The following is a 27,476-nucleotide window of genomic DNA, read 5'->3' as shown; positions in this document are numbered from 1 at the left end:
AGGTATCTGTGATAATAACTGAAATAAGCAGGGGATCGTGGTCTAAGATGAAAAACTTGTTTTCGACAGGGAGAAGTGCGAATCTGGTATTACACACCAGTCATGCAAAAACAGAAAGGCATCCAAAAAGAGAAGCCACCTTCTGGTTGGTGATTCAATTATAAGGGATGAAAATTTAGGAAAGGACACAGAGTTTTCAAAAGAGGTCAGGTATTTTCCAGGTGCTACTGCCAATAGGGACAAGAAGCATATTTCTAAAATAATCAAGAATGCCAGCAAGGACTGTGATGTGGAGGCTATTGTACATCTTGGCACTAACGATCTGTCCCAAACATATGTACTCTCTGTGCAGAATGATTTCCAGAGCTTGGGGCAGGAACTCAGCAGAATAGGCTGTAGGCTTACTTTTTCAGAGGTTTTACCAGTGTATAAGGAGCAAAATGGAAAAGGCCAGCGTATAGCAGAATTTAATATGTGGCTAAAGAAGTGGTGTAAAGGAGAAGGCTTTGGTTATATTAGTCATGATGTCTGTAACTGGTCCAATGAAAAAATGTACAAAAGAGACGGTCTGCATCCATCCAAGAAGGGTTACTTGGCAATAAATTCACAGCTTTATTGGAGGAACATTTAAACTAAACAATGGGGACAGTGAGTTAATTGATACAGACCATCACTGTCCCCGGCAATCTAAAAAAATAGGGGAAGTCAGGCACCACACAAGTTATGTAGCAAGTAAACACAGGGTCAGTCATAAAGGACTCAAATGTCTATACACCAATGCGCAGAGTATGAACAGTAAGCAGGGTGAACTAGAAATTCAGGTAAATGAGGGCGGATATGATATTGTTGTGATTACGGAAACATGGTGGGATGAAACCCACAAATGGAACACACAGCTAGAGAGATTTAAAATATTTAAAAGAAACAGATTAAACAAAAGAGGAGGTGGAGTTGCTCTATATATAAGAAATAACTTTATCTCTACAGAAATAGAACACAACAATAACGAGAACTGTAAACTTGAATGCATTTGGGTCAATATAAAAGGGGGGAAAATGACATTGCCATAGGTGTATACTATAGGCCGCCCAACCAAGCAGAGGAAATAGATGAACTTTTTGCTAGTCAGCTAACTAAGGTATGTAAGAAGCACATCACAATAATAATGGGGGCCTTTAATTACCCTGATATCAACTGGGAGACAAACTCTGCACCACCTGGAAGATCAAACAGATTCCTGACAAACCTAGCAGACAACTTTCTCTCCCAAAAAGTAGAGAAGGGAACTAGGGGATTAGCCATATTGGATTTAATTCTCACAAACAGACATGAAATGATAAAAAGTGTCAAAGCCACAGGAACCTTGGGGGGAAGTGATCATGCAATATTGGAATTCAACATTCTGGAAGCACAAGCACTAGAACACAGCCAAACTAGAGTCTTGGACTTTAAAAGAGCTAATTTCAATAAACTTAGAGAGACCTTGGGGAGAATTCCATGGATGAGAATCCTAAAGGCGAAAACAACTCAAGAAGCTTGGGAAATTTTGAAAAGTGAGATAATAAAGGCCCAGTCTAGTACAATACCAACAAAGAAGAAAAATAACAGCTCTCAAAAGAAACCAGCATGGCTGTATAAAGAACTCTCTGACAAATTTAAAGATAAAAAGGACAAGTATAAGAATTGGAAACAGGGGCAAACAACTAAGTCAGAATATCAGCAAATAGCCCGTGCCTGCAAAGATGAAGTGAGGAAAGCTAAGGCTCAAAATGAACTAAGGCTTGCGACCAAAGTCAAAAATAACAAAAAAGCTTCTTTCAACATATAAAAAACAAGAAAAAAGTTAAGGAAATGATTGGTCCATTAGTGGGGGAAAGTGGCAAGAAGGTGACAAGCAACAGGGAGAAAGCAGAACTATTTAACTTGTTTTTTGCCTCTGTCTTACACAAAGGGAAAAAACAGTCCAACCTACCAAAACCAGTGCCATAAAAAACAGAATGAAAACGCAAGTTAAGATAGGCAAGAAAATGGTAAGTGAGCACCTGTCCAGCCTAGACGAGGTCAAATCACCAGGACCAGATGGATTACATCCCAAGGTTCTCAAGGAACTGGCAGACGTGATCTCAGAATCACTGAACTATATTTTTCAAAGATCCTGGAGCACTGGGGAACTACCAGAGGACTGGAAGAGAGCTGATGTAGTTCCCATATTCAAAAAAGGGAAAAAATAGATCCAAGAAACTACAGACCTATCAGCCTGACCTCAATACCTGGGAAGATTCTGGAAAAGATAATCAAACAACAAATCAGTGAACACCTTGATGCAAACAAAGTCATCACTAAAAGTCAACATGGGTTTGTCAAAAACAGATCATGCCAGACAAATCTTATTGCATTCTTTGACCAAGTGACAAAATTAGTGTACCAGAGGAATGCTGTAGATATAATTTACTTGGACTTCAGTAAGGCATTTGATAAAGTAGATCACAACCTACTACTTGATAAGATAGAAAAATGTGGGTTAGATAGCATCACCACCAGATGGATTTGTAGCTGGCTGACCGGCCGTACTCAGCGTGTGGTCCTCAATGGAACTGCATCTACATGGAAGGAAGTGTGTAGTGGGGTGCCCCAGGGCTCTGTTCTGGGCCCAGTGCTCTTCAACATCTTCATTAACGATTTGGATGAGGGGATAAATGGGGAACTCATCAAATTTGCAGACAACACCAAGCTGGCAGGAAACGCCAATACTCCAGAAGATAGGCTTAAAATACAGGAGGATCTGGACAGACTCGAACACTGGGCACTATTTAACAAAATGAAATTCAATGGTGAAAAAAGTAAGGTTCTACATTTAGGCAGGAAAAATCAAATGCACAGGTATAGTATAGGTGGTACCTTGCTCAATAGTAGTAACTGTGAGAGGGATCTCGGAGTCCTAGTAGACAATCACTTCAATATGAGCCAGCAGTGTGCTGCAGCTACCAAAAAAGCCAACACAGTGCTAGGCTGCATTAACAGAGGGATAGAATCAAGATCAAGTGAAGTACTAATACTACTTTACAATGCCTTGGTAAGGCCACACCTGGAATACTGCATCCAGTTTTGGTCACCACGATGTAAAAAAGATGTCGAGACTCTGGAAAGGGTATAGAGAAGAGCAACAAAGATGATTGGGGGACTGGAGGCTAAAACATATAGGGAACGGTTGCTGGAATTGGGTATGTGTAGTTTAACGAAGAGAAGGGAGAGGGGTGACATGATAGCAGTGTTCCAATATCTCAGGGGCTGCCACAAAGAAGAGGGAGTCAAGCTATTCTCCAAAGCACCTGAAAGCAGGACAAAAAGCAACGGATGGAAACTAGTCAAGGAGAGAAGCAACCTAGAACTAAGGAGAAACTTCCTGACAGTTAGAACAATTAACCAGTGGAACAACCTGCCTCCAGAAGTGGTGAATGCTCCAACACTGGAAGTTTTTAAGAAGAGACTGGACAGCCATTTGCCTGAAATGGTATAGTTTCCTGCCTGAACAGGGGGTTGGACTAGATGACCTCCAAGATCCCTCCCAACTTCTTCTTCTTCTTCTTCTTCTTCTTCTTCTTCTTCTTCTTCTTCTTCTTCTTCTTCTTCTTCTTCTTCTTCTTCTTCTTCTTCTTCTTCTTCTTCCTCCTCCTCCTCCTCCTCCTCCTCCTCCTCCTCCTCCTCCTCCTCCTCCTTCTTCTTCTTCTTCTTCTTACATACTGGTACTATTTATGTTTCCCAACGTAATGTCTTACATATATTCTTTGCAAATGTATGAAAAATATATAAATCACTTGCAGAAGCAATTTTTAACTTCTTCCTAATCAAACCATGCCATTAATAAAACCCATCTGAATCTGGCATCCGCTTCTTTGTTCTGTTTGTAATTTTGCAGTTGAATTATGTTTTCCAGAACTGTCCTGCCTTGGAATCAGACATTTTACGCAGCATTTGCTAACAATGGTTAATACAGTGTTAACCGAATGGTTGATGAAGTAACAAAAGTATTATTATTTGGAATAAATAACCAAAAGCATTATTGTGGCGCTTTTAGATAGATGAAATGAATCAATCTACTAATCTAGTACCTCAATTTGGTTTTGAAAATGGTAAACAAACCAAAAATCCTTGGCGTGAAAATTAATGTGCATTTTCCATCTTCGTTTGTTCATTCAGATACCAAAACAGATCCAAAAGGATGTGAACAGTAATTTCTGGACCAATCTGCACTTAAGAGAGTAGTTTGTTTGTGGATATGGGGGTGTATGTGCATTTTGGAAAGCACTTTCTAAAAGTGATAAAAACAACATTATAGACTATTCTAGAATATCCGCAGGAAAGAACTGAAGATTCCTGCTGATATCAAGAATTGCTGGCTATTCCACTGACATGCAATCACAAACCATCTGATGAAGCCTATTATTTGTGTACTGCAGAGTCATCAGGAAATATCTTCCCCACAAATCAAGCAACTCTTCAGAGAAAACCAAGCCACAAACATTTAGTTAGAAAGTGACTTCTGTTTTTCCTAAGGTCTATCTTTCTTATATTTTAAATAATTTTGCTGCCATTAATTTGGCAGACCTATCCATACATTCTTACCGCAGAAGTATGGGTCACTGGAACCCTGCATAAGTCAAGTCATTGGACTGAGCCATAAAAGCAGTATGGTATTAGTATTGCTTCTTTCCCAATTCTGAAATTGTAAGGTCACCTACAAAGCCAAAGCTCTGGGGAGGAACAGGGACTTCACTGTGTTCTATCTATATCAGACATGTCAAGCACAAGGCCCGGGGACGGATTCGGCCCGCAAAGTGGTTTCATGCGGCCCGCGAAGCCATCCTGGAAACAGTGAGGGAACAGCCCCCACTGCCTTGGCCCTGGCCCAGAGACCCTCCTTCTGCCAGAGACCCTCCCACCCCTGCCCAGGCCCTCATAGGCACCCTTGATGCGAACGATGTAGAGCTGGCCATGCCCACCCAGTAGGCCATACGCACTCTAGCCACGCCCACCCAGTAGGCCACGCCCACCCTGGCCATACCCACCTGGCCCCCTGAGGGCAACCGCAATGCTGATGCGGCCCTCAATGAAATTGAGTTTGACACCCCTGATCTATATTATAGGCCCGTGGTGGTGAACCTATGGCACGCATGCCACAGGTGGCATGCAGAGCCCTCTCTGTGGGCATGCATGCCATTGCCCCAGTCCTAGGCCTTCAACTGGGTCTTATAAAACCTTTTCGCTTTAGGCCTCCACTGCTATGTGCAAAAAAAAAAAGTTTCAATCAATCAATCAATTTCAACTTCTCACGGGAAAAAAAAGATCTCGCAAAGTTGGAATTGATTGATTGAACTTTTTACTCCTACCCGTCTGCTGTTACCATCGCAGCTACGCCCACCCAATGGGCCACGCCCACCCAATGGGCCACGCCCACCCAATGGGCCACGCCCACCCAATGGGCCACGCCCACCCGACACCTGATGATACATAAGTGGGTTTGGGGTTGCAGTTTGGGCACTCAGTCTCTAAAAGGTTTGCCATCACTGTTATAGGCTATATCCAATATATGTATGATTTTTCTCTTTTAATAGAATTTCTCCTTCCAATGGCTACCCATAATCTCTGCACACACCTGCTTCAGGAGGCCCAACTTTCTGCAGATTTGGGAGGCTTAGAAAGGAGGCGATTAAAAATCCATTTTGCCAGCCAAATAACACTTTAGAAATATTTTTCTTGCCGTATAGTCTTGAGGGACGTTTTTAAAACGTAACAAACATCCTCATCTCAAACTATCTATCTGAGAATTTACCATTACGAACAGTTGGGATGACAGTCCTACAGCAGATCATCCCTACTGATTACAGTACTTTTTGGGTTACGTTCTTACACTTAAAAATAAAATCAACTTAATATTTTAAAGCATTCCATTTTTCAAACTGGCTTTTGGCACAGAACAAGATATTCTGTTTTAGTAGGCGCACAAAGTAAATGCATTTTTAAAATACGTTCTGCCTTTTTAAAAGATGCACAGAATTGTTAACTCTCTCTGAAAGGCTGAGGTTCAAAAATTTAAAAATTGGCTAACGATCATTCTTAAATACGCTGTTAAGAATTGCACTTCCTTCTGATTATTACAAAGCTGTATACAGGTAATCCTCAACTTACAACAGTTCATTTAGTGACTGTTCGAAGTTACAACATCACTGAAAAAAGTGAGTTCTAACCGTCTTTCACACTTATGACCATTGCAGCATCCCCATGGTCGCGTGATCAAAATTCAGATGCTTGGCAACTGACTTGTACTTATGATGGCTGCAGTGTCCCACAGTCAACGTGATCAACTTGTGTGATCTTCTGACAAGCAAAGTCAATGGGGAAGCCAGATTCACTTAACAACCATGTTAGTAAGTTAACAACTGCAGTGATTCACTTAACAACTGTGGCAAGAAAGGTCATAAAGTGAGGTAAAACTCACTTAACAACTGTCTCGCTTGGCAACAGAAATTTTGGGCTCAATGGGATTGTCATATTTGCTTTTCTTTGACTAAAATTAACAACATGGGGAGGAATGGGGATTTCTATTACAGAAGAAAGATTTCTTTGCAAATATTTCTCTATACTGGGACAGGAATCAATGTCAGAATCCAGCCAGGCTACGACATTTTGCACTGCCATAGCCAACTTGACAACAAATGGCTTTGTTTTCTACTGGAAGTCTGGTATTACAGTGATGGTCTGCTGTACAAGAACAGACTTCAAGATGAATATAAGGGCTGCCTTGTTTCTGTATAGAGCCACAAACTATTTATTTATTTATTGGTTGGTTGGTTGGTTTGCAGCAACTGGCAGATCCAAATTCCCAATGAAAGGCTATTGTACCTTCATGGCACCTTTCTGCCTTGAAATCTGTCCCATATCATTACAGATCAAGAGTGAGGAACTGAATTTAGCTTGGCAATATAAAGCTACTTCAGAGAACACGAACATGTTAGAGCAGGAGTCCCCAACCCCCGGGCCGTGGAGTGGTACCGGGCCGCGGTATGCCAGCAACCAGTCTGCACAAACAAGCCAAGCCCCATTTGTGGGATGCAGGCAGCACACAAAAACATGCCCCCTCCGGTCTGTGGAAAAACCTTTCTCCACAGAACCGCTCCCTGGTGCCCAAAAGGTTGGGGATCTCTGCGCTAGAGTGCTTTGAGTATCAAAGATCAGCATTCTACTACTCCTGAATGCAAAATATAATGGTCTACTATAGCAACTGGATTATCTGATAGGCCTCTAGAGGGCAATATTTCATCAATATTAACTATTTTCCCAGCTAAGATGCCAATGACTTGTTATATTTATACTGTAGTTAAAGTGGAAAGACTGATGAAAAAATAACAATAAAAAGTGTTGGCTATTTTGACAGCCTCCCAAACTAAATTGACTGAAATTTGCCAAAAGCAACAAGCTTGGAAAAAAACGAATTGATTTCTGGCAGGGAAAATTGAAAGAGGAGTTTTAAAGGAATCAAGGATCATCATAGATCTCGGTAATAAGGGAATTAAGCGTATTTTAAAGGAAAACTTAAAAATTCCCCTTCATAGGTTATTGCCTTGTCGTGGCGAAGGGGCTTGCATAATTCAACGAAGTTATGAACTATGCTGTGCAGGGCCACCCAAGACGGACAGGTCATAGCGGAGAGTTCTGACAAAACCTGATTCCACTGGAGAAGGAAATGGCAACCCACTCCAGTATCTTTACCACGAAAATCCCATGGACAGTACCAAAAGGCACCTGCCTGGAGGAACGTTGTCCATGGGGTCGCGATGGGTTGGACACGACTTTGCAAGTAACAACCACAAAAAGGAAAATTGTGGGGTTTTTTTTCCATTCAGCATACTACGCTCATTTAAAAAGTTGCTTACCAAAATAGAATACATCACTGTATTCTTTGAGTGGCTATAGGCTACTCAGATAACCTCATGGTAAAGCAGTCATATTGCACAAATGTCAAAGCTGCAGGTTGCTTTCCATGATCAGATTTAATGATCCTTCTATTCAGATATTGACACAGCATTCCTAACAGGGCAGAATGTTTACGTAGTTCACGGCTACCTGTTTCTTATTTTTATTCATACATACAAATATGTATTTTTCATATGAGCTGCCTTTCTATCCTAAAAAGTTAGGGAACTACCGTATTTTCCGGCATATAAGACGACTTTTTAACCCATGAAAATCATCTCAAAAGTTGGGGGGGTCGTCTTATACACCCAGTCGTCTTATACGCCGGAAAATAGTACATAAATCAATCGAGCACCCCCGTTCTTGCAAAGCAACTTCAAGCCTCCTTAGTCCAGTCCCCCCTCCAACGTGACTCTCCCTTCCCACCCCCAAGAGCCTCTCAGCCCCTTCCCCTCCCCCTTGCAAACGCCAGACCCAGGGAGCTCTTGCGTCTATTCCAAAGGGTGGGTGGAAGGAAAAGCCCCTTTCGGCTCCAGCTTGGCTGCAAGTCAGTGAGCCCAGGAAGGCACGCCCTCCCCTCTCACTGTGGAGGAAGCAGGGCAGGCTGGCATCTGGCGGGAGCCGGCAGGGCAGTCCTGCGCACGCGCGCGCTCCCCAGCTCCTAAGGAGTCCTCGGGGAGCCATGGCAGGCGCCTCACGCTCTTCCCTCTTGAGGCAGCATCGCTCCCTGGCTCCTAAGGAGTCCTCGGGGATGCTGCCTCAAGAGGGAAGAGCGTCGGGCGGGAGCCGGCAGGGCAGTCCTGCACACACGTGCACTCCCCGGCTGCTAAGGAGCGCTCCTTAGCAGCCGGGGAGTGCACGTGTGTGCAGGACTGCCCTGCCGGCTCCCGCCCGACGCCAGACGGCTCTGCCGATGCTGCCTCAAGAGGGAAGAGCGTGAGGCGCCTGCCATGGCTCCCCGAGGACTCCTTAGGAGCCGGGGAGTGCGCGTGTGCGCAGGACTGCCCTGCCGGCTCCCGCCAGACGCCAGCCTGCCCTGCTTCCTCCACAGTGAGAGGGGAGGGCGTGCCTTCCCAGGCTTGCTGATTTTCCGGCGTATAAGACGAAAAATCTTGAAAATCATCTCAAAAGTTGGGGGGGTCATCTTATACACCGGAAAATACGGTATAAAAGTCTTACAGAGATTCTCAGTCCTCTAGGTCATGGTTGCTCCTTTCTTGTTTTTCTTTGAAGACGTTTCTCTTTTCATCCAAGAAGCATCTTCAGTTCTGACTGGATGGTGGGGAATGGAAAGATTTATATTGCTTGCAGGCAAGGAAGGAAGAAATATAAATCCTTCCATTCCCCACCATCCAGTCAGAGCTGAAGAAGCTTCTTGGATGAGAAGAGAAACATCTTCAAAGAAAAACAAGAAAGGCCAGTTGCTTCCTGAAAAAGCATCTTTAGGGAACTATAAAAGGTGCTATTCATTTTTCAATGAGCTAAAATTCATGGAATGAGTATTTGCAATGGAACTAATAAGCATGATGCAACTACATAGATTTCACAGTACAGAGTGGAATTTTCCTTAAATCAATTAAGAGCTGATGAAATCATGTAACAGATACAATGGAAGATTTGTCTGTGTGGACAAGACATCCAGCCTATTATTTCTTGTATGATTCATTATTTATATTTTTAATCTTTTTAAACTTTTAAACAATATTTATATATCAATATATTTTTTAATCACCATAGATAAGTTTCATTTTAAACTGCTATTGTATTCTTAAATACACTGCAGATGGGGACTGTAGCCAAGAAATTAAAAGACGCTTGCTCCTTGGGAGGAAAGCCATGGCAAATCTAGACAGCACACTAAAAAGCAGAGACATCACCCTGTCAACAAAAGTGCGTATAGTCAAGGCTATGGTCTTCCCAGTTGCAATGTATGGCAGTGAAAGCTGGACCATAAGAAAGGCTGAGCGCCAAAGAATTGAAGCCTTTGAACTATGGTGCTGGAGAAGACTCCTGCGAGTCCCTTGGACTGCAAGGCGATAAAACCGGTCAGTCCTAGAGGAGATCAACCCTGACTGCTCTTTAGAAGGCCAGATCCTGAAGCTAAAACTCAAATACTTTGGCCACCTAATGAGGAGGAAGGACTCACTGGAGAAGAGCCTAATGCTGGGAAAGATCGAGGGCAATAGAAGAAGGGGACGACAGAGAATGAGGTGGCTGGATGGAGTCACTGAAGCAGTAGGCGTGAGCTTAGATGGACTCCAGAAGATGGTAGAGGACAGGAAGGCCTGGAGGAACATTGTCCATAGGGTCGCGATGGGTCGGACACGACTTCGCAACTAACAACAACAACAACAACAATTCTTAAATAATGATAACGTCTGTGACGGATGGATGTTTCTGCTACTTTCATTTGTCCCCGGTCACAGGGACAAAATACACTTAATCGAGTGAGTGCAGGTTATATTTCTAAGGATTTTCAAGCTTTTCAATTGGAATGTTTGTTGTAAAGGGCCTAGTGCTATGTTTTGGATCCTGGAGCTCCCCCGCCCTCCCCCTTAGGATGACAAATGTTCCTCAGCCATATTTCTTGGCGTTTGTTAGTTCTTTGCCCCATGTAATCCATGTTTATATCTCTTACTAGGGGAAAAAAATCAATGGGAACTGACATGCCACAGAGGGAAGCACAAACCTAAATTAAGATGTCCAGCAGGCCCAAGGGATTTATAAAATAATGTGCTGTCCGGTGATGGGTTTGGCTTCTAGTAAGTAGGTGTTTTGAAACTGACCAGAATCCTCTTGGGAACCATTTGGGGAAAATGCCCCTCCCTCCTACCCCCTCTTTGAAGTGTCCAAGTGTCCCACTAGCTCCAAAAGGCTGGAGACCCTTGATTTAGATGTTGCTTGCGTTTTGACAAGGTTACAAGCTTGCTCAGGGTATACATAAACTCAGTCATTCTTTCTAACATGTGAACTACCACCGCGTATCAAATGAAATTGTAAATTTTACTGGCTTAACTCCATCTTACCTTCCTTTTATGATTTTTATTGAAGCTCTTTTCCACAGTAACTAGTTTTGCAAGGCCTTGGAATTGGTTTAGTACACGATACCCCCGGGGAGTTTTTTTTCCAAGTAATGCTGTTGTACCTTTTCATGAGGTCTCAAAAGAGGCTCGAGAAGCGATTTCATTGCAAACAAACAACGGAATGAACGAACGAACTGGCATTACCTGCTCTGGCAAGTTGCTGTTGCTGTATTTTTTAGACATTCTTTTCTTCATGGTTTCTTTTACAGATTTCACCTTTTTACCAAGGGATATGCGGGAAGTCGAAGGGGATTTGATCACTTCTTTGTAGACAAAATCGCTGTCCTTCCCCTGACAAAAGAAAGGGAAGTTGAAACAAAGAGCAGCATCCGTCTCCATTCTTCTACAGCCGTCCTCAGACTCACTACACCTTACAAAGATGGTTCAAACTGCAGATTCCCAAAACACGTTATTTGTTTAAAAAAATATTATAAAGCCGCCCAACTCATAGATGGGTCGCTCCAGGAAGCTTACAACATTTTTTTAAAAAAAATCCACCATATACTAAAAATCCATAAAAAATACCATCCATAGACATCCCCCCCCAAATCCTCCATGGCAGCAACAATACGATCAAATCAGCCACTTGAGCAGCTCCATCTCCATTTGTGACCCCTAGGCTAACAAAATCACTTTTTTAGGGTCTTTCAGAACAGAAACAGGGTGAGGGCCAACGAGCTCAGAGGGAATGATGTTCCATAAAGAAGGCGCTATCACCAAGAAGGCCCATCTTCATGATCCCACCAGATGTACATTCCTAATTGATCAGATTCATAACATGCTCTGCCTTCTCATTCTGGTGAGCTGGGTGGATGTAAGGGGGGAGAGTTATATATTGTCCTTCTAATCAGACCACTTTTTCCCGGGAATCTGTGCTTCCCCTTTTGACAATATTTGCAATATTTTCCTTGAAAATATTGGATTAATGGAAGAAAGGGCAGTTAGTTATTATACGTTGAATACCCTATGATGCTTGTCTCCCAATTCTTAAACCATAACTTAAAATGTCATTGTGAGTTACTATCCATCACCCTGTAGTGTAACAATCCTGATGGGCACTGAGCCAGAATAAACTATTACAAACAAAGAGGGACAAATGTCATCACACAGCCAATATATTCAATTAGCCACCTATATTGGTTTTAATGTTATACTCATAGACAGAATGCTAAATAACATAATTCCTGCATGCATGTATTTTTATTGAATTAACACAAGTGGCATAATCCAATCATTTTCCATTAAGCATGTCTCTGCCAATTCCAGGAGAGAAACATTAGAGGTGTACCCCACTCATAAGTTCCTTGTATGAAACTCATTTACATCAGCATTGCTCAATATATATTGTTCTTCAGATAATTTTCCTTTTTTCAGGTCCTTTCTTTTTAAATATTTTGGAAGTTATGAAAAGCTATTTGAAATGCAGCTCACATCCTGTATCTGTTACTTGCACATTAAGATCAATTTTCAGAATACTCTTTATTTTTGGCTGAGATGAATGCTTGTTTATAAGGTTGTGTACTGCCTGCCTAAATTCTATGGAGATTTAACTGACCATGGCTAACCACAAGCATATTCATATGGCGGCAGTGTTAATCTAATGCTCAAGTGCAACGTCAAAGGCTGCCAAGGGAAGCATAATATTTATTGGCCTTGGGTTAAAATAATCTCTCCTTCTGGGTTACTTTGTGGTAACATCCCCAAGTAAAATTATAGTCACTGAATAGGAAAAAAGAACATCTAGTTAAGATTACACGACCTTCACGCAATAAATGGACAGGAGAATGGTCAAGAAAGCTGGGAACAACTAGGATGAAGGGCAACTAGAACCGTTTCAGATTAATGAGTAAAGCAATTGCAAACTGGACCAGGCTAATTCTGGTCCAACCAGACCCAGTCCCATATTGTCAAAATTCAGATGCCTTTGGAAGTTCACATGGCAAGAACATAGAAAGGCCTATCACCCTGAAATATTTTTGGTGAATTTGCTATTCATAACCCCGGCCAGAACTATTAATAGGGATTTCCAAAAAATTAATGAGCTGTCAGAAGAAGTGTTTCAGTTTGCACTTCTGGAACCTGCTGTAGAACAGCTTCATGAAATGGCATTAGGTTCCATAGATCTTAACCCCTGGTCTGTGGTTAGTTTGCAGCAACTAGCAGATCCAAATTCCCAATGAAAGGCTATTGTACCTTCATGGTGCCTTTCTGCCTTGAAATCTGTCCCATATCATTACAGATAAGAGTAAGGAACTGAATTTAGCTTGGCTATATAAAGCTACCTCAGAGAACATGAACACATTAGAGCAGGGGTCCCCAACCCCTGGGCCGTGGACCAGTACTGGACCGCGGCATGCCAGCAACTGGTCCCCACAAACAAGCAAAGCCCTATCCATGGGATGCAGGCAGCACACAAAACCAGGCCCACTCTGGTCCGCGGAAACGCCTCTCTCCACAGAACCAGTCCCAGGTGCCCAAAAGGTTGGGGACCTCTGCCATAGATGAATGAAGAGCGAAAGATTCCCAACTAGAGAGATGAAAGTAAAACAAGGATCGATAGAAGGCCTTCGTTTTGGGCAAAGGGGCTCCCAACTCTAGCAAGAACCTGCTAACTGGTTAATATCCTGAAGTCTTCCTTTGTATGCGTGTGTTCTAGAGATCCAGCCTCACGCAGCTGTGTTTCACCCCCACCCTCCTGAGGCTTTCCATCTGGCCAGGGATTCAGCCCAGATGTTTTCAGAGACATTTCCCTCTCTCCTCTATAGAGATCATTCTGTGGCAATTCACGAACTCAATGTTTGGATACACTTGGAAAGGAGAAGGATGTGTTTTAGTAACGGAATCACAGATTAATGTCAGTGCTCTCTTGCCTGTCCTACTAAATCCCCAAATGCTCAGCAAAACCACAAAATTGGCTCCTCGAGCAGGAAAAACCAATCTACTGTAGATACACAAAAGCAGGGGAAAAATGAAAGGGGGAAAAACAGTCCCCCAAAAACAAGCAAAAGAACATCAAGTCATTCATGAGAAAGTCTTGCCTAATGTTAAAGGAATATTAACATTTCAGAGTGAAATTATACATCAGTGACAATTTCTCAAAATAGGGTTCTGTGAACATATGGATGAGTTTCCATTCAGCTATTCAGCACAAAAGGCAGCAATATTTAGAGACAAGAGGATGAGATCAACTCCCCGCCCCACCCGTTTTTAATTCAAGACTCCCAGAGAATCCCCAAATCAAATCAGAAATGCACTGCTTCCCACAACTTTCATTTCTTGACCTACATTTCCCTCGTAACTTCCATCTCACTGTCACATGGCAGTGAGAATTTATATACATTATATAAATAACATTCCTTCCTTTGTTCTTTCTTGCTCTTCCCATCTGTCTAAATCTTGTCCATTCTCCAACCCAAAGTTCATTTGAGTAAGCAATTCATTGGCAGAAAATAAAAAAGGTTTTTAGACATAACTTTCTATTATGGCAGTCTACAAGAAATGCAAATAATGTTCTTAAAATGCAAGTTTCTCATATGCAGAAAAAAAGACAATTGCTACCAGCCTGCCTTCCATTGAGGACCTGTATACTGCATGAGCAAGAAAGAGAGCTGTAAAAAATATCTACAGACCCCTCACATCCTGGACACAAATTGTTTCAACTTCTTCCTTCAAGATGATGCTGTAGGGCATTGCACACCAGAAAGACTTGACACAAGGATAGTTTTTTCCCCCCATGCTGTCACTCTGCTTAACAACTAATTCCTACAACACTGTCAAAATACTTAGTAAAGCTGTATTACTATGATACTCCTCATCTTTCCTATGACCTATCCTTATCTTATGACTATAACTTTGCTGCTTCTATCTTACAATTTATATTGGGTTTTTTGTACCCTAGTATGATTTATGTTGTTTGCTTAGCTAGTACTCTATGACTATCACTAAGTGTTGCATCTTATGATTTATGATGTTGTATGATGAATGCATTTTCATGTTGTATATGATTTATGATGAATGTCTTTTCATGTTGTATGTGATCATGATTATCACTATTACTTGTATGTACATGGACAGCTCATGCACTGGAAACAAATTCCTTGTGGGTCCAACCACACTTGGCCAATAAAGAATTCTATTCTATTCTGTTATTGTTGGTTGAGCATTTCTAACTTCTGCAACACAAATCAATGGCTATGCATTTTAAAAAGTTGTTTTGATTTTTATGTGTGAACTGCAATTGTTTTTTAATTGTAATAGATTTACACTCAATAACATACAACTGGTAATAGTCAGAAAAAAATTAATTTCTCCATTCCTGTTCATCACGCAAGACCAGTGATATGTGTAGTCCTTCAAGAACTAAACATGATGATCCCAGCTGCCTAGTCCCACTGCCAGTACCCTCCCTATAGTCAAAGCAGAAACCCTAAGAAAAAGGAAGATCTGTAAGATGATTCAGGACAATAAAATAGAACCTTACATTTTAAATTGGAAGTTCTCAAAGAAAATTATTGGCTCAGTCTTATGCATTAGCATCAAACACCCTGGAAACAATTCAATTCACTACTGAACATTTTCTCAATGTGATATCCTTCCTAAGGATATGTTAAATGAACATAAGCAGGGAAAAATGTATACAGGATGGAGCTATGCTCTTCATGTCCTCACAATTTCTTTATCTTTGTCTTTCCCAGCTTTGTTTGCAGCAGGAATATGGGAATATAGAATATGGCAAGAGGAACTATATATTTGCTAAGACATATCTGTACTCTGTTCACTGAATTCAGGATTATGCTGAGAGCTGTCCAAGTGGTCTTCAGGGTGATTAGTGAGAAAGCAAGGGTAGAATAAATACAATGTGAAAAGTGGACTACTATGCATTAGATACTACACCTTTCCTATGCTTTTGGATCCAGTTTAGTTTTAATCAGCTTATTGTGGAATACTTTATTCATTGGATAGAATAACTTGATGAAGAGGGAGGATGATTTTTACTCATCTGATACTCTTAGTTAAGCTAAATATCCTGACTGGCTAATAAAACCATGGCAAATATGGTTGGAATAGTTGGCTTTTACTAGCTATCTTAGTCTTCTTGTAGAAATAAATACTAATGCTTTCTAATTGCCTAGGAAACACCCCATTTCACCTGTCCTCATGTTACAATTATCATAGTTTTCTGAATGGTCACAAGGTCGAATAAAAAAAAAACCATGTTTGACATATAGATTGACAAGCTTCCTCTGAACTAAATTTTTATCCTTTTGGAATTTCAAAGACTGAGTCACCTCCTAATGTTTTCTAGTAGTACAGTCCTTGTCACTCTCATAATTTTATAACATTCTGCTAGACATCTTCATTTTGAATAGAAAAAAAACTAAAAAACGTAATTTAAAACATCCATATCCAACTTTTTGTTAAATTTTAAAAGTTTATGATCTTATGGAGCTTCATTACTAATTGTCCAGGATTGCATGAGTCCTGCAGGCCGGACATGCCTAATTTAAAATTTTCCAAAGTACAAAATGTTGTTCAGAATTACCCGGAGCATTGTCTGGTATTAGTGTTTGATGAATAAGCATGTCATGACACTTTTGGACGTTCATTTTAGTGCTAATAATTTTCCCTGGTATCAATAAATTATGTAGTCAAAGAGCATCATACACCACAATTATTATGGCATGATGTGGTTATACCTACAAAGATCAAAATAGTGCAAATCATGGTATTTCCTGTGAGACCTGCAAAACACATAATAAAGTATTTCCATTTTTGAACTTTGAACTGGAGGAGACTCCTGAGAATACCAAGAACAGCCGATAAAACAAACAAATGGGATCATCAAATAAATCAACCCAGAGTTCTCACTCAAGGCACAAATGAACAGGTTCAAATCATCCTAGCTCAGGCATATTAAAGAAAAACTATCATTCTGGAAAAGAGTCTAATGCTGGGAAAGGTGGAAAGAAAAAGAGAAGATGACCAGAAGCAAGGTAGATGAATTCATTTACAATGGTGATGGGTGTATCATTGGAAGACCTGAATGAACCAGGTTAGGGACAGATTGTCATGGAGAAAATCTATCTATATGGTCACTATGAGTCGATACCAACTTGATGGCAAATCAATCAATCAATCATTAATGTATTTGTCATTAGAAAATGACGTCTTTTGAAATGCAATATAAAAGTATGAAGAAGCAGCTCAGTCTATTATAACTGAAAATGGATATTATCCTCCTGGATCTTATAGCTACTTTTATAGCAAATCCAAATTTATAGCATTTTAATTTTGAAACACATTACAAACACCACCGTTGGGCTGAATAAATGTATCTTATGACTGAATGTCATACTCACAATTTGATCTGAACTGTTTCCAATGTGCAGTGAGCGATTTGCCAAATCAAAGCCACCAAAGCTGCAGGTTCTCTGTGAAATAAGGTAAATTCGTAACATTTTACCACAAAATCAGCATGGTGTCAATTGTTTTCTGGAGCAGAGAAGACACTAGAGAAATGTCTCAATTGTACAAATAACAGCAGCAAGCATGAAAAAAATGTTCTGGATTATGTTCATGCATAATGTCCCCTTCCTGGTCTTTTACTAATTATTTTATTGCTTCAGGATCTTCAATAAAGGAGTATTAAAAGGATTTCCTAAGTGAGGAATAGTTTTACATAGCCCATGTTTTGGGAGTCATTTAGGTACAGAATATTAACAACAACAAAATGTTCCACTTTAATGGTACTAGAAACAGACAAAAGCTTTGAAATTTTAAGCATCTCATTCAATGGTTGATCATTCAATAATGACTTATTCCATCTCTGAACAAATGACAATTTCCATTTTCAGAGACTCCATATCTGTAACCAAGGCCTGTATGTAACAAAGCAGTTTTCATACTACTACAAGATGGAATACAGTAGGTGATATGTGCAGTGGCATAATCTTGCAGAAGTAATTAGAGAAATGAGTTGTTCTCAGAGAAACATCTAAAAGCAAGAAACACTGACAACTGAATAGAATAATTTTGCTTGCCTAAACAGGTCAGTGTAATGACACTAATTTTCTTTTCAAAGCTGAAAAACATAGTCAAGTGAAAGCATAGTTACTTGGTGCTTAATAATGATCCTCATATGTAAAGTGTTCATTATTGAAAAGACACTAGTCCTTTGGAGCTCAATAGAACTGCCCTGTTCCCTTTCAGCTCTACAATACAGATGTTTGCCTTTTCCAGAAATAAATTGGCTCTCTATTTCTGTGTCTTTATGCATTTTACACCTGGTCCTTCAACCTTATTCCCTCTGCTTTTCTTCATCTTATAGAAAAACCACAAGAACAACAACAAATCGGGACATGATTATCCTCCATCATATACTCTGTAAATAATAAATGCTGTAAATAAATGAGATATTTGTAATATATGTAATATCTCATTATTATGTCTGTTACCAATTAATACATTACTAAAAGCCAATTATAACACAACCTATATAAAGTATGTTTTTATCCTTATCAAACAAGCCTTTGCTGGTGAACATGTAATTGTATTTCTTCCCTGAAAACATCCATTTAACAAGATAGTCAATAGCAAAGGAATGCTAGAACAGTTTTAAAAAGTTAACTCAGAAAGTTCACACCATCTTTTAATATCAAACAAGGATTACATCTGGGGGATTTTCATGTATTTGTGTATGAACATGTATGCAGGCACTGAGCGTGTATGACAGCAGAATTCACAGTTGGCATGGATGGTATATGGAATCATACAAACACACAAAAAACTTCCACAGTTAAAAGCTTTTTAGCAATATGCTATATTTCAAGGAGCTGTATCGTTATGCTTGCTATTGGACATACAGCTCATTACTTTCATTTATTTCACAAAAACATGCTAAATAAAACTGTTGATGGAAAGACTGTAGACTCTTAAATGAAATGATCATGCACATACTTTAAAAGTTCTAGGCATGCCTTGGCCACTAAAATAAATTTAAATGCCCATAACATATATAAAAGCAACACATGTAATCAGTCCTATTGACAAGGAATGCCATAGCTCCTGAGGTTGCAGTAAACATGAATTATTATCTTAGAGAAAAACAGTGTAGAATAGTGCCTAAAATTCACAAGCAGTGTATAAAGCATCTGATCTTCGTAAAAGAGGGCTTAATCCAAGTTTTTATATGGAAAAAAAGGAAGAGATATAGCTTTTTCTCCAAGAATGCAATCCAAGCACATCCTAGTTATTATATTTTATTTTATTATTTATTTATTAGACCAATTTATATAACTACCCCTCCCACAAGCAAGCAATTCTGGGCAAGGTACAAGAAAGCTAAAAGGGGTTAATAAATACATTAAAATATGAAAACCCAAACTAAAATAAAGAATAATAGACAAAGGGATGTTAACAATAACAGAGCACCTCACCACTGTAGTTCACACATTCCTGGGGACCCCAGCCCTGCTGGCATAACCAGTTCTTGACGGAGCTCCAGAAACTCAACACTGACAAGGGTAGATGGTGAGGGTGGGGGGAGAGATTCCACAGTCTGGGTGCTACAGCAGAAAGGGCCTGGCACCTACAGCTTATCTAGTATCTCCCAGGCCAGGGGTAGGCAACCTTGGCTCTTTTATCACTCATGGACTTCAACTCCCAGAATTCCTGAGTCAGCTGACTCAGGAATTCTGGGAGTTGAAGTCCATGAGTGATAAAAGAGCCAAGGTTGCCTACCCCTGTCCCAGGCTATAGGAGGGGTGTTCAACTGTAGCAACTGTGGACTTCAACTTCCAGAATTTCCCAGCCAGCCATGATTGAATACACCTGGGCTATAGGCTGTAGGTATGTAGACTCCCTAGGTCACATCATATAAGAATGTTCAATTCCTGCTACCCATATTGGCAATACGCAGTAAGTAATAGTAACGGGCTTACAATCAAATATTTTGCAGGACAAAATGTTAAGGTTTTTTTTTAGAGAGTATGTTATTGCTTCTTATATAAGCACATAGTGTGTACAAAAGTGTATTTCACCATCTGAAATATTCTCTACATACCGTCTTCGTAAAATAAATTATTTTAATAAAATATGTTACACTGTAGTGCAGAAACAATTAACATATAAAGCACTGGAGAAAAAGAATAAATTCTCCTAGGAAAAAAATTTTTTTACAGCTTTACAATGGCTATTAGCCAACTGCAGCCATAGTTTACAAATTTGCAAAAATTAGATTTTTGTCAGTCAGAATCTATTTTCTTTCCTTAAGTTTCTTGGAACGCTAGTCATGATTGCCTCAACCCGAGACCTTGGTTCAAAAATACAATCCAGTTGTGAATTTCCCAGATGGCTTTAAATCCCTGGCTCTCATCCTTACTTTCCTATCTCTGAGCTGGGAAATAAAAAACTGTTCACTTTACAGAACAATTATGGCCTGCAATCCTAAGCATATTTGCCAGGGCAGAAGATCTATACAGATCTTTGTCTGGTGAAAATTAAGAGTGACAATCTTTTTTTTTTTAATAATCACTGAGAACCATATTTTCCAAGAAGAAAGTTATCAGTAGCTACACAATATGATGATGCATGGATCCTCAGTAAAAAAATAATGGCTAGGATCCCCCTTTCCCCCCTCTATCTCTTTCTTCTTTATGTGTATCCTTTTCATTTATCTATCGATTTTTCTCTTCGGTTCACTGCTTTCCTTTCTCTTTACACACATACAAATACCGTACTTCTCCCTTCCACCGCACCTAGTCAGCATACAGAGATAAAGAATAAGCTGAGATTCCAATGTGAGTCCCTCCACTTCTTCCACCCCTGCATGAATCACTATGTTTAAAGGAGTTAATGATGCAGAGTACGCAGAAATATGATTTTTTTCTCCACATCACCCACTCATCACCACTACTAGCTTAGCAGCTGGGAAAACCACAGTTATGCCGAGATCGCAATGCCCGGGAATTGCTTTCCTTGGGTATTGTCATCTGCAGCATAATGAGCTGGTTGGTGGGCTTGCAGCCTTGCAACTGTGCCAAGAAAAACAATTCGAAATGACCCCCTCCCACCTTTTCTTCTCCAGTGGAATCCTCTTGCTGCAAATCTTTCTAAAGGGCTTGAGAATTTGTTAAGGAGCAGTGACATTGGCAGAAGCTTAAGATGGGCTGCTCTCATCTGAGGGGCTCTTGAAGAAATATGGGAGCCAGCAGAGAAAAAACAAACATATCAAGTACCTGTGGGATATTTGGAAAGGTACAAAAAATGCCCCCCCAAAAGGGGGGGATGAAGATCCTGCTCTAGTTTCATCCATGTAGTATTTCTATTCCTATTCAGGAAAGATTCACAGCACCTTTTCATCAGTCAGATGGAGCCAATTTGAGAAAGGGTGGGCTTTTTTGTCAATCTAGTAGGGTAGAAATGTGAATTGTGACATACACCTAAAATTCTATATCTGTAAATCCGAAGCATACCTTTCTCCACATGATGGGCCAGACAGCATCCCCTGAACCATGCCACATTTCCTGAGTTCAGAATCCATCCTCTGCATGCACTGCACCACAGGCATTAATTGGAATTATATTTGTTTTGTTTTAGATTTATCCTGCCTTTATTATTTTGATAAATAACTCAAGGTGGTAAACCTGAGTTTCCACTTCCTCCTCCTATTTTTCCCAGAACAGCAATCCTGTGAGCTGAATTGGGCCGAAAGAGAGTGACTGGCCCAAGGTCACCCAGCTGGTTTTCAGGCTAAGATGGGACTAGAACTCACAGACTCCCACTTCCTAGCCTGGTGCCTTAACCATTGCACAAACGGGTTCTCTCTATGTATCTAGTTAGATATTTATTTATTTCTTCTTCTTACTATTGTTGATTCAAGCAAATATGGAACACAGAAACAATAGTGTATCTCAATATTTGTTAGAATATCTCATTGGCCACTAATTAGGAGAGGACTGAGGGAAAACAAAAGAAAGGCAGTGAAACGTTAAGCCTTTCAAACATGGAAAAAACCCCAAGCAATGCTGACTGCAACCTCATGGGAGCTTGTGGCCACCTTTGGTGAAAACTCACAGACTTTTGGTGGATTCTCAAAAGAACCCTTTTTGTACAGCGATCGACGGTAGCAGCCCACTTCCTCTTTGCCGCCGCCTCTTCCTCCAGTAGGCACCGCCTCAACTCCTGTTCTTCACTTTTGCTCAAGGTTCTGTCAGTCATGGGCCGCACCAGATGCGATAGATTGAGGTGACTGTACAGGCTTCTTTCCACCACATATGTGATATTGAACTCGCTGACTGAATTGCACCCTCGAAGCCTTCTGTTTGAGAAGCCACAGCTTCCACCTCTTCCTAGCCTCTTGGGTTTGTGATGAAGCAGCTGCAGATCGCAGATGGAAGGTGATACACCTTTCCTAGCAGGACGCTGACAGAGAAAAGCTCTAGAACATGAATAATTAGGATCTGCCTTTTTTAGCCGGATCTGCTTCCTGATACTCTGGATTTCCTCCAAAGATACCAGGACATGATGCTTGCACCTGCTGTCGTAAAAGCAAATGCTTTCTTTACTTACCCCATGACTGAGAGAGCCAAGGTTCTTCATTTCTCCATCTGTTAAAGAACGGCAGACTTTGGGTATTTTATCCTCTTCTGGATAAGAAAAGAATGTCCCAAGCTTTTTGGGGGGTTTTATAAGGCCACGACTATCAGATTTACTGAAGGTCTTAAGCAATTTCCTGTTTGTACCCCAAGTGTCCAGGCTGCTAGATGACGGAGATAAGGTCAGTGGATCACTTTCATTATCCGGCTGTTTTTCAGAGGAATTATCCAAAATGAGTTGCTTCTTGTGAATTCCAGAGTAAAGTGCCGATCTACCATCTGGTCCTGCGGGAGTATCAAAGGAGTGATCATCCACACCTGAAAGGGAGTATGCCATTATATTAGTTCTCATTAGCTAATGGAGAGAGAGGGGAGGGGGAGGGAGGGAGGGAGAGAGAAGTATATCATCAGTCATTTTTTCTCAATGCTGTTGTAACTTTGAACAGTGACTAAATGAACTGTTGTAAGTCAAGGACTACTTGTAGTTCAACAACAGAAGAATCTGGGCACCATCAAGGAATAAAACAGATGCAATAGAAGCAATACTGGCATACTGGTGTATATCTCAACAATATTAGATGATTTTTGGAGAAAGCCAAATCTCTGCAGAAAATACTTTAACCTAACTTAAATAATTAAATTTCAATCCTAATAATACCAAAGAAAAAATAATCCAATAGTGAAAAGCTGAAAGGAATAGAATTTGCTGTGCAAGAATAAATTCAACTATTTATATGTAGTTAATGAAGTAAAATGAGAAATAGATAGGAAGATCAAAGGAAAACCAGTGTGATGATGGGAATACAGATACCAAAGACTGAGTTTATGAATGAAAGGGGAATGCAGTGAATGATCTGTCAGTTTTCATATATTTAAAGGAATGTCGAAGGAGGCAGTAGCAGCAGCTCTGGATATAGCCTGTTTTGTTTCTAGCACACATAACTGTAAACTATGCCAAAAAGTGAATTTAAAGTTAGAAACAGGTAGTTTGGGCTTAAAATATTGTCATCAATTGTGAATTTATTGCCTAAGACGTTTGTATGCACTAATCTGGCAAAACCATGGACAGAACCTCTGTCTGAGGGAGGTTGCATACCGAGTGTTCCATTTTAAGTAAGAAAAGGCAAAACGAGGAAAGTAAATTTGTTGCGTGTCTATGATTACATGGAGAAGTTAAGGAAAATGATAGGTGTCATAACCCACTCTCTCTCTCTGTCTACATATAGTCAAGCTGAATATAGTGAAAGTCATGTATGAATAGAAATACTCAATTTGGAAAGCTATATTTTTTAAAAAATTCATTTCCTTCTCCTCCTGCTTATTAGTAGAAGGGGAAAATCCATACCATATTATGACATATTTATCTACTTTGAGAGTAGAACAAGATGCAGCAGGGAAAGAATCCAACAAAATGCACTGAATATTTAACTTTTAATTTGAATGTTCCAAATGTTTTGTTTAAACTCAAAACTTGTAATACATTCACTCAGTGTTTTGTGTACTAATTTGAGTCTCCTCTCAAGTAAAATCCTGGAAAGTCTGCACTGGGTTTCATCAACTCTAAAAAGGCTAATGTTGTGCTTAGAAAGGTCATAGCAAGAAATGTCTACATATTTATAGAATTTCAAGAGCTACGACTCATTGTATGAGAAAAAAAGAAACACAAACATTCTTCAAATGTTGGCTGGGAGAGCAGATAACCGAAAGATTAAAATACACTACAAATTAATAGCCACATATTCACATTACAGTGCAGACTAAAAGCTCTGCAGAAAATAAACTAACCTAACTTAAAATAACTAAGTTTCAATCCTAAGAATACAAAACAAAACCCAATCATGAAAAGCTGGAAGGAATGGAATTTACCGTGGAAATAAATTCAGCTCTTTACCTCTTTGCATAATGGCATCAGAGACATGTCTATGAGGATTTCTCCAAAAAAGGAAGGCCAGAATCTAGCTAGTGATGGCACTAGAAGTTTGGGGAGCAGAGAAAATGGCAGATGTTGTGTACTAGTAATCTGATTCCAAACACACTCCGTCTTGTGCTTCAAGACAAACTGGCAACTGGTGGAGTTGAACATAGATGATATATGGGCCCTACAACTGGCTCCAATCAAAACTTCAGGTTTTGAAGCTGATGAAGGCTGAAATGCCCCCCTTTATGACTTGCAATGCAGTCATCAAAATAATAAGCTATTAAGATGATGTATTACCACAGCAAATGACCAAAAGTGCATTGGTCTCAGCTATAAAAAATGCTTTGAGTTAGAGGTCAAATCCAACCCTTACTACAAATATAGTGTGTCTACATATGTCAGGATAAATTCCTATCCTCTGTTGATCTTTCTTCCCAGGCCAAGTATGGATAAGCCTTATTATTTTAAAATTATATATTTTTTAAAATATATAAGGGTCTGGTAAAAGTTCATAGGAAACCAGTAAAGGCAATCCTCGAGTTACAAGGGTTCACTTAGTGATCGTGCAAAGTTACAAAGTTACTGAAAAAGTGACTTATGACTGTTTTTCACACTTACAACCATTGCACATCCCCATGGTCAAATGATCAAAATTCAGATGGCAACTGACTCATATTTATGACAGTTACAATGTCCAGAGTGCATGTGATCATCTTTTGCAACCTTCTGACAAGCCAAGTCAATGGGGAAACCATTTTCCCTTAACAACCGTGTTGCTAATTTACCAACTGCAGTGATTCACTTAACAACTATGGCAAGAAAAGTTGCAAAATGGGGCAAAACTCACTTAACAAAAGTCTACACTAGCAACAGAAACTTTGGGCCCAACTGTGGTCATACGTTGAGGTCTACCTGTATAGTAACTGAGCATGGAACAAGTTTTCCTTGCCTTTGATTTCAAGAGTTTGGAAAAGGTGAGAGTTCCTTAGTTATTTTTATTATCATAGGAAAAAAAATGCATCTCTATCAGGTCTCTCCTTTCCCGAATTTAAATATATATACCTTAATTAGTTATTGCCGTGGAATAATGTTTAATGTCCAATTGTCATTTTATTTTTAAATCAAATCCAAATAAATGCTATAAAAATGAAACTCATTATATTTTACTTTAAAAGGTTAAAATCTCTCTCGGCCATGGAATCAGTTGTGGCATTCTTTGACTTCTACTGAAGTGATACATCTCTATTTTCTGAAAAACTCATCGTTCCTGCTGAAAGAACCATTTGCCAGACTTGAAGGGTGTGGTTTTTGGTCAGGCAGATGTTTCAGCATCCCATGAGAAACTTACTCGCTTTCTAACCCTTGGGATAAGCCCCACTCGTATTTTTCTCTCAGTTTTTCACCCCACACAGCTCATTTACAAGTCATATTTCTTGGTTTCATAACTTGGGGCGGGGGGGGGGAGAGGGTGAAGCAAGAACGAAGCAAAGTGACAGAGGCTTTAGAAAATTTACTTTTTTTACCAGAAAGACAATCTGTCTTCTGCTCCTACCAGTACTCTGCTCTCCAGAATCTCTTAATCTGATACTCTTACATTTCATTAATGAAAACCTCTTGAAACATTAGTCACTTCCTGGAAAAGTGTATACTCGCTATGGAGAGTCTCCTACTACATTGCCCAATGCAGAACTAAGACTGCTAATGAATTTGGTAGTCAAGGTTATGGATCCCCTTTCCTTGAGTCTGTCCCGTTTCTGTCCAGTTTCAGGAGGAATTCTGTTTGGCTGATAAGAGTTTTCTGCTCCAGGTGCACTCCCCAAAAAGTCACTTTGGGATTGCAGACTTTTGTAGGATGGGAGGAGGGAATGTGGTGAAAGTGTGCCTGGTATAGTCCACCCATCCACCAATAATAACCTCTCTATAAGCCTTTACACTTGAGACTGTCCCCAATAAATTATGTTGCAATAAAAGAAGAAAGACAACCCAGTCACACAAAAAGCCATGGTAAATAACTGTAGCTAAAAAAACAGTATACAATAGAGTACAGCCATAAAATTACACTGCTAATGCAAAGAGCTATTTTCACCCTGCTGATTAACTTGAGCACAAGGCATAGGAAAATCAATTCAGAGGGTGACCAAATGTTTCTTCTTTTCCTACGGCAAGTTTCTCATATGCTTTTCCAAAGGGGTGGCGCTCCCACCCTCTCCCCACCATTCTGACCACTACCCAGCACATCTTCTCGTTAAAGCTGCTAATTCTTACCTTCAGTGCTGGGCTTTTTAATTTCTTCCACTCGAATTAATTTCTTTCTCACTCTGCGAGTTGAGTTGACCAACTTATGCAGTCTCTTAAACTTCACCGATTCTTCTGATTCATCATCTGATTGCTCTCTTGACTGGCAGGGAAGCAAAAGGAAATGTTAGTAGAGGAGTTGTTGCACAGCTCAAGGCAGGGAAGTCTCTTTTTTCCAGAGTCCTAAAACAAGGCAAGCCCTCTCCCCCCCCCACTCTCTCTCTCTCTCTCTCACACACAGTATTTTAAAAAGAATGGAACATACCATTTTCACTTCTAAATTAGCACAAAGTAAGGTCTCAGGCACCAAAACGCGTTCCAGCCCTCATCCTCCTCTCTGCCTCTGCACATTGTGTAATAATAGCAGTCTCCACGTTGCCTTCCTACACAGCCCAGGCAGGACACTTTCCTAGCACTCTCTGAGCCCTTGTTAGTTAAGCTCCTGTGGTTTGGGTCAGGCAATGGTCTTCCTGGCCTGGCGAAACTTCACATTGAAAAAACCTGGTTACAAACTGCTTTTCTGCACTGAACTGAAACATTCTCATTGACTCCTTTTTTCCAGCCTTAACAAGGAAAATCAAAAACAGCAACAGCAGCAAAAATGAGGAGGTGGGG

The 27,476-nt window shown here is 40.2% G+C and overlaps 1 protein-coding gene across 2 annotated transcripts in view; it reads right to left on the bottom strand.

Annotated features, from left to right (window-relative positions):
• SASH1 (SAM and SH3 domain containing 1) overlaps positions 1-27,476 on the bottom strand; it is a gene marked incomplete at its 5' end in the record, with an annotated part of 629,783 nt that overhangs the window by 24,770 nt on the left and 577,537 nt on the right. The window contains 4 exons of one of the 2 annotated variants that reach the window (XM_081314824.1): positions 11,199-11,345; positions 17,414-17,485; positions 22,128-22,966; positions 26,832-26,964. In XM_081314824.1, the coding sequence (XP_081170950.1) occupies positions 11,199-11,345; positions 17,414-17,485; positions 22,128-22,966; positions 26,832-26,964 (1,191 nt within the window). The remainder of the gene's footprint in view (positions 1-11,198; positions 11,346-17,413; positions 17,486-22,127; positions 22,967-26,831; positions 26,965-27,476) is intronic. The other variant, XM_081314825.1, reaches the window with a different exon arrangement.

Source organism: Vipera berus, assembly GCF_964194415.1.
Source record: "Vipera berus genome assembly, chromosome: 1".
Lineage (NCBI taxonomy): Eukaryota > Metazoa > Chordata > Lepidosauria > Squamata > Viperidae > Vipera > Vipera berus.
Note: the sequence above shows the minus strand (reverse complement) of the source record. Positions and strands in the feature narration are given on the sequence as shown.